General features: G+C 54.1%; 1 protein-coding gene across 4 annotated transcripts in view; it reads left to right on the plus strand.

Annotated features, from left to right (window-relative positions):
• BDH1 (3-hydroxybutyrate dehydrogenase 1) overlaps positions 1 to 7,742 on the plus strand; it is a 29,055-nt gene extending 21,313 nt beyond the window's left edge. For all 4 annotated transcript variants that reach the window (XM_008151623.3, XM_054713850.1, XM_028160749.2 and 1 more), the window contains 2 exons: positions 5,612 to 5,764; positions 6,937 to 7,742. In XM_008151623.3, the coding sequence (XP_008149845.2) occupies positions 5,612 to 5,764; positions 6,937 to 7,406 (623 nt within the window). In that variant the 3' untranslated portion in view covers positions 7,407 to 7,742. The remainder of the gene's footprint in view (positions 1 to 5,611; positions 5,765 to 6,936) is intronic.
• The last annotated feature ends 234 nt before the right edge of the window (positions 7,743 to 7,976 follow it).

Here is a 7,976-nt window from a genome sequence, read left to right on the forward strand (position 1 = left end):
AGTCGCCAACAGGGGCACATGATGCTGAAGGTTTCCGTAACATAAGGACTCACGTGTCCTCCCAGTTCAGCCCACGAGGGCCTTGATGGGAGGGGCTCTGTGGTACAACAGAGGGGAGGGGACGCCATTCACGTAGAACGCAGTGGTGATGGTGCTGCGGGGGGAAGCCAGTCCGGTCTCCTCACTTCATCTATGACATTCACCTTTGAGCTTCCCAACAGCCCAGGCAGGAAGGCTATGCCTCAGCTCTCTGCTCCCCCACAGAATGGGCTGGGGACAGCTCTCCTGAGCAGTGACTTCGGTTGCTGGTAGCGGGAAGGAAGAGTGGGGTGACCAGGGCCAGTGCCGGGCACTGTGCTGAGCATCATCAGTCAGGGGACATGCTGCGGCCCCAGCGGCTCCTCAGAAGCCCCTGTGCTGTGAGGCTGTCAGAGGAGCTGTTGCTCTGGCGGCCAGCCTGTCACTGACTGGTCACTGTGTCGGCCCAGTGCCACCCCCACCCCACAGCAGGCCATCCCCAGGCCCCCCTGCTCTCTGAGGAGAGGCCTGTGAGTTCCCGAACATCGGTTTAGTAATTAACAGGCAGACCAGGGCTTCTGTCCCATCAAGAAAAGGCAGGAGGGATCCGTTAGGATGATTACCAGTCCAAAGGTGCAGCCTGCTTCCCCCCAAGCCCTGCCCCCTCGGCGAATCCTCCCCTCCCGCCTTCCCTGGCAGCTGGGATGTGGCCTTTGTAAACCACTGGGAGGGAAACAGCTGCAGTCAGCACCATGAAGCCACTCATCCTGGCCTGTGGTGTGTAGTGATTTAAAATGCCCGTGTAAAGGAATCATCGCTGTAGACCTGAGCATAGAATGGAGCTGCTCCAGGTCTTGGGGCGCTCAGGGCCCCGGTCCTTGTCCGCTTCCACTCCCTGGGCAGTTAGCCTTACCTACAAGGCAGAGTGAATCCAGAGCCACAAGGGGGAGGCGCTCAAACCCCAGCACCATCCCTGAGGCATAAAGCTTTTCCTGATGACCCATTTCAGTGAGGGTTGATAAACTACTCAACGTGACCTCACTTAACCCAGTCTGCTTTGGGGGGGAAGGGAACATATTTGGAGGTCTTTAGGTCTGAAAAGAAAATAAATCTGTGACATATATGGTTGTGCAGGTCTTCCCCTCCCCCTCCCCCCCCCCCCCCCCTTTCTCCCTCCCTCCCTCCGGGGCTGTCATCCTGGTAGGTAGAACAGCTGGAATTCTCCCCTTTTCCCGGCAATGCTGTCTTTGAACTCCAGGTGGCGCCCTCCCAGAGCTTTCAGACTAGCTTGTGGTTCCTAAAGGGGTGGTGCTTCTGACTCTCCCTCTGCCCAGGCAGGAAGCTCCCAGGAGACGAATGGACAGCACATTTTTTAAAAAAATATATATTTTATTGATTTTTTTTACAGAGAGGAAGGGAGAGGGATAGAGAGTTAGAAACATCGATCAGCTGCCTCCTGCACACCTCCCTACTGGGGATGTGCCCGCAACCAAGGTACATGCCCTTGACCGGAATCGAACCTGGGACCTTTCAGTTTGCAGGCCGACGCTCTATCCACTGAGCCAAACCGGTTTCGGCGGACAGCACATTTTGATGCGAGTTTGGTGCCCTTCACCCTGGCTCTATGGAACAGTTGCTGCCAAAGCCAGGGGAGCCAGCCTGCGGGGTGGCGGGGGGGCGGGGGAGGTAAGATGAAGGGGATTGTCTGATTAGAACTTTGAGCCATCTGCCACCAGCCCCTCTGCTCCCCAGCAGGACTCCGAGGGACTGGGCATCTGGAGCCTGTGACCCCCTCTCCTCAGGGAAAGGCCGAGGGAGTGGGCCAGCGGCAGGCTGTGAGCATGTCTGATCTTGAAACCACTTACCTCCCAGTCAGTAAACATGTACTGAGTGAGTACTTGGTGTGTAGTTGGTAGTGTACTGAGCACCAGAAAGGGTTCAGCCTGGTAGGAGGAGTGTGTGGTTGGTGGCCAGCCAAGTGGAAGCTGGTGAGGAACGGTTATAGCACTGGAGGTATTATGCCACGGGCAGGGAAGGCCCTAGTATCTGGGACACCCTGGGTCTGGGAGTGAGAAGACTGGATTTACTGGGAGCTTCACCTCTTACTAGAAGTAGGAGGGTTGTATATTCACCTGTGTGGGCCTCACCTTGCCCATCTGTGAAGTGGGAAAAGTGCTTTGGGAGCCATCCAGTGCTCATACCTAGATCTGGCTGCTGCAGGAGCAAGGGCAGCATTTCAACGAAAAGCTGCTCTCAGACTGAGGGGTGGGGGGTGGGGGCCTTAGCAGGGCCAGGAAGCAGCAGAGGTGGGAGGGGCCCTGATGTCAGAGGAATGGCAGGCTGTTCAGAGAAGGCAGAGTACTTGAAAGGGAGTGGAAGTGGGTGAGAGAAGCCTGGAAAATACTTCACATACCCCACTAGGGAAGGGAACCTTCGGAGCAGGACATGACTGAGAGGAGACGCGGGCTGAGGCGGTTGGATCAGGATGGAGGCGGAGGAGAGAGACTAAGACAGGGAGACCTGGGAGAAGCTTCCCAGGAATACAGGACCCAAACTATGCCGTGGAAACAGGATAGAAGACGCCGGTTCTAGGGACATGAGAGGAAGCCAGTCACAGCACAAGGTTAAGCCTGAGGGCTTTGTCCTCACGCAGGCTGGGTCCAAATCCATCCTGTCCACATGTTATCTGGGTGACATTGAGCAGATGCTTCTCCACTCTGAGCCTCAGTTGCCTCACTCAGATACGGGACAATTTAATAGCTACTTTATAGGTCGGCTGTGAGGAGCAGGTGAATTAGTAGATGCAAAATGTTTGGTTCAGGGCCTGGCAGCCGTCCTTTTGATCTTTATCAGCAATGTTAACAATACTCATTAGATGGGGGAGAAATGAAGAAGCTGGAGGAGTCAAACATTAAAGTGAAGCTATTAACAAGGAGGAGGGGCAGGGCTGGGCAGCTGGGAACTTGATATGTTGGTGTGGTTAGGGTGAAAGTGCCTGTCAGGAGGAGGGGACTGGGGCTAGGACAGAGCCTTGACTGCCGAGGGGTAAATCGGACCCTCCACACGGAGCACAGCTGTCACCAGACCAGCAGGAATGTCATGAGGCCTCCAGAGACTCCTGGGTCCACACACTGTCGCTGCTTATCATCCAGGCACAGTGTGCTTTCACAGGCCAACTTCAAGTAAACCTTTTTGGGTATCAGTGTCAGATGTCATTGATGTTAGAGGGAAGAAAGATTATTTTAGGTTGTGTGATACTGTCCCATATGAGTCGAACACAAAGCAGCTGGAAAATTCCATGAACATAAAGAAAATGAGGCTGCCTAAGCACTGAGTGTAGTTTTTAAAAACATGTATTTTAAAAAATATATATTTTATTGATTTTTTTACAGAGCGGAAGGGAGAGAGATAGAGAGTTAGAAACATCGATGAGAGAGAAACATCGATCAGCTGCCTCCTGCACACCCCCTACTGGGGATGTGCCCGCAACCAAGGTACATGCCCTTGCCCGGAATCGAACCTGGGACCCTTGAGTCTGCAGGCCGATGCTCTATCCACTGAGCTAAACTGGTTAGGGCAAAATATGTATTTTTTTTTTATTGATTTCAGAGAAGAAGGGAGAGAGAGATAGAAACATCAATGATGAGAGGGAATCATTGATCGGCTGCCTTCTGCACGACCCCCACTGGGGAGCAAGCCTGCAACCTGGGCATGTGCCTTGACCGGGAATCAAACCGGGACTTCCTGGTTCATAGGTCAATGCTCAACCACAGACACACTGGCTGGGCAGCAGTGAGTATAGTTTGAGGAAAGGTGGTCTAGGACAGGACATTGGGGACACCTGTATCTTAGTGGGGCAGGTAGAAGAAAGGTGGCAGGGAGGATGGAGGAGACGCTTGGATATTATTAACGCCAAGGGAGGAGTGAGTGTCAGGAGCACTCATACTGTGGAGAAGTTGAGAGTGAAGACAAGGGGCATCATTAGCATGTGGCACCCTTGATACCCAGAGCAGCCAGCGGTAGGGCTGGGGCCCAGAATGGCAGGGAAATGGGAAACTGGGGAGGGTAGCTTGTGTTCTCAGAAGACTGGCCTCGGAGGGAAGGGGAGCAGAGAATAACACGAGGGAGTAGCATGTAAAGAGAAGGTTCTTTAGGATATGGAGACATGGCATTTGTATTCACCTCTCCAACATTTATTAAGCACCTAATGTGTACGACGTTGAAGGGAAGGAGACAGGAACAACAGAAGAGTTGAAGTTGCAAAAAGGAGAGAGGATTGATGGCTTACAATTAGGATGGTGCAGAGTGAAGTGTCAGCCTTGGCAGGGGCTGAGAGAGGCCTCCTGGGAAGAGGAGGGGAGGGGATGGTGGAATCTGCAGGGCTGGCCGAGGGGAGGGGACGGCAGCTGTGGGGGGTGGTAGTGGCTGAGTCATTGCAAGGTCCTTGGTAAGACCTGAGAGCCAGGCTTTAGCTTTCGATGGGGAGTGGGAGTGAGAACTTCATGAGCACTTTGTTAACCAGCAATTTCCTTTCCCTAATAAATGTCCTTAATTTCCCATAATTGAAGGAGAAGGTCAGTTGATGAAGCTTTAATTTGGGTAGCACGGAAGGGAGCAGCCAGAGACCAATTACTCTGTCATTTACACAAACTCCATGATGAACTCAGAAAGCAGGCTGGGCCAGAGTTCCCACAGGCAAGGGGCAGCCCACCCCCTACCGCTCCCCCCCCCCCCCCCGCAGCAGCGCTTCCCTGAGGCTGCGCCTTGGGAGAGACTGAATCCTGAGGGTTTCCATAAGAAAGAGGCAGGGCCCTGTTCTGTCCTGAGGCTCTAGCCCATCCAGTCTTTGCACCCCAAAAAACCGAACTCAAAGAGGGTGTGCAAAATGCGGCTGCCTCCTCACTGCCCCCTCCCCAGTTAGGCTCTGCCGCTAACGTACTGGGCTCACGGCAGCCAGTCCTTTCCCCAGGGCCTCCGTATCCCTGTTTCTGAAATTGGTGATCAGACTACATGACCTCCAGGAGCCTTCTAGCACCAGCGTTCTGTGTCTATAAAAGCCAGTTGTCCCTTTGCTGGTTTTACTGGAAATAGTCAATGAAAGCATTTGGGGTGAGTGTCCATTTGCTCCGACCCTGCACCTGTGGGACCACACAAGGCTGAGGGGTGTTCTCTACCTGCACAGGCCAGGTGTACACAAAGGTGGGCCAGGTCGGCACAAAGTTTCCGATGGTCTTAGGCTCTACAGCAGCGGTTCTCAACCTGTGGGTCACGAGAACCGCTAGCAGGGTCGCCTAAGACCATCGGAAAACACAGATATTTACATTACGATTCATTAACAGTAGCAAAATTACAGTTATGAAGTAGCAATGAAAATAATTTTATGGTTGGGGGTCACCACAACATGAGGAACTGTATTAAAGGGTTGTGGCATTAGAAAGGTTGAGAACCACTGCTCTAGAAGGTGTCCCAAGAGCCTTGGGCACAAAGCTGGCAAGTCATGGGGAAAAAGCTGAAAGTGAGGAGGGGGACGGGCTGCAGGCTGCTGGGTGATCCAGCCCACATGGTGACCTCCGTTCTGTACCCTCGCATCCAGGTATGTGGGGCCTGGTCAACAACGCGGGCATCTCCACGTTCGGGGAGGTGGAGTTCACCAGCATGGAGACCTACAAGGAGGTGGCGGAAGTGAACCTCTGGGGCACCGTGCGGACGACAAAATCCTTCCTCCCCCTCATCCGCAGGGCCAAAGGTGAGTTGGAAAGGGACCTTCCTCCTGACCGCTGGACCCGCCCCACCTTTTCATCTTTGCTCGGAATGGGAATAGGTCTCAGCAGATCCAGCATCTCCCAGGGCCCGTGCGAGGGCCTGCGGGTGGTGTTGAGCGGAGGAGGCGTGGCCTGGCAGGCGGAAAGGGATGTGTGGTTTTCAGAAAGTAGAGCCGTCACTGCAGCAAATCCCACTCTGGGAACCTAATCTGGAGAAATCGCCACCCTTGTGTACAGACAACATGCCCAAACCATGTTAGGTAGCCAGTGTAAGTAAACCACCAAGAAATCACCGATTCAGATGTCCTCCCTAGAAGAGCAAACCATTATGGCAAAAAGGGGAAGACCCATGTGATCTACCCCAAGCTCCCAGCAATGACAGGATGGAGCCAGAGGTGCTGTAGGATTTCAGAAGAAGACTGCAGCCCTTCAGTGACTTCCAACGCAGAGGTTTCTGAAACGAGCCTCCCACAGTGCCCAGGATGGGGCTGTGCCTTTTCCTGGGTGCACTCCCAGGGTGAGTGGGTCCCAGGTCTGCCTGGGCTGTCAGTCTGGATGGGCTCCGCCTCTTCCATGCCCCCAGGGCTGGGAGAAGCTGTGGTCTAGCACACCCAGCCTGGGCCTGTGGGAGAGCCTCTCGAGGTCATCACTCTCTCCCAGTGCCCAAGACTCTGCCCACATGTCCCAGCCCTGAAGTCAGGTTCAGAACCCTGCCCCTGCCCCTGCCTGCTTGCCAACAGCACTGCCAGGTAGTAGCATTTTGAGGGGAAATACAGTGGGAGAACGTGGGAGGTGAGACACAGCTTAGTTGTGTTTTGTGCGTTTTACTGTGCCCTCCTGATGTGCAGCTCTGCTTCTCACTCATTTCTTCCCCTCTGACCTGCCCAGCACAGCTGGCTGCCGGGAAAGTGCCAGGGATGTTGATACTGATGTGTGGGTCTGAGCTGGCCTTGACTATGAATGAGAAGGCCCTTGGACCTTGCGTGGTGCAGGCTGGGCCCCAGCCTGGCAGGCAGCGAACTAAGTATCAGGGGCCAGGAGGCCAGGTTCTAGCCAGGTCTCTGGAAACATGCCAGGCCCCAGGCCCTCTGCCACCACCATCCCTTCACCCCCCAGGCAGTGCCCCCTGAGCAGTGCTTGCTGTCTTCCTCTGTAGGCCGTGTGGTCAACATCAGCAGCATGCTGGGCCGCATGGCCAACCCGTCCCGCTCCCCGTACTGCATCACCAAGTTCGGGGTGGAGGCTTTCTCTGACTGCCTGCGCTACGAGATGCACCCTCTGGGTGTGAAGGTCTGTGTGGTGGAACCCGGCAACTTCATCGCTGCCACCAGCCTCTACAGCGCCGAGCGCATCCAGGCCATCGCCAATAAGATGTGGGATGAGCTGCCCGAGGTGGTGCGCAAGGACTACGGCAAGAAGTACTTTGATGAGAAGATCGCCGCCATGGAGACCTACTGCAACAGTGGCTCCACCGACACCACCCCCGTCATCGACGCTGTCACCCACGCCCTGACGGCCGCCAACCCCTACACCCGCTACCATCCCATGGACTACTACTGGTGGCTGCGAATGCAGATCATGACCCACATGCCTGGAGCCATCTCCGACAGGATCTACATACACTGAGGAGTGTCTAGCTGGCCTCTGTCGGGAGCCCCGGTGGGAGGGAAGAGGAGGGAGGGAGGGAGGGAAGGGGGAAGGAAGGAGCATAGTGACCTTTTCATTACCCACTTGTGGATTGTCCACCATCCCAGGAGGACCCACTACCAGTTTTAATATCAACCGAAATGGGTAGCCCAGCCTGACTCGGGTGCACAGTGAGTGGCTTGGGCCTCTTCCATTGGGTGCAGAGTGGTGGGCAGGGCCCCTAAACTTCAGGGCAAACATGGTGCATCTGTCTTTCTGGAGTTAATTTCATACAAAGATTTGGGGGAAATATCTTTATATTAAAAATAGATTTATTATAAAACAGAAACCTAATCTTTTACATTTTAAGCCAAAACCCCATTCAAAAAATTCAGCTCATTTGATCCTTAAGCCAGCCTCAGGAGTAAGGGAACAGATTCTTTTCTTTCGTACACAAAGAATTTGCAACCCCAAGAGGATACATGAGTAATCCTTTTACTGCTTGTGAATGGTCCAGGTCACGTGTTCCTGTCACTGCTGTGGAACTGCTTCCCATTCTGTGTTCCAGGG

The sequence above is a fragment of the Eptesicus fuscus genome, chromosome 3 (assembly GCF_027574615.1).
Source record: "Eptesicus fuscus isolate TK198812 chromosome 3, DD_ASM_mEF_20220401, whole genome shotgun sequence".
NCBI lineage: Eukaryota > Metazoa > Chordata > Mammalia > Chiroptera > Vespertilionidae > Eptesicus > Eptesicus fuscus.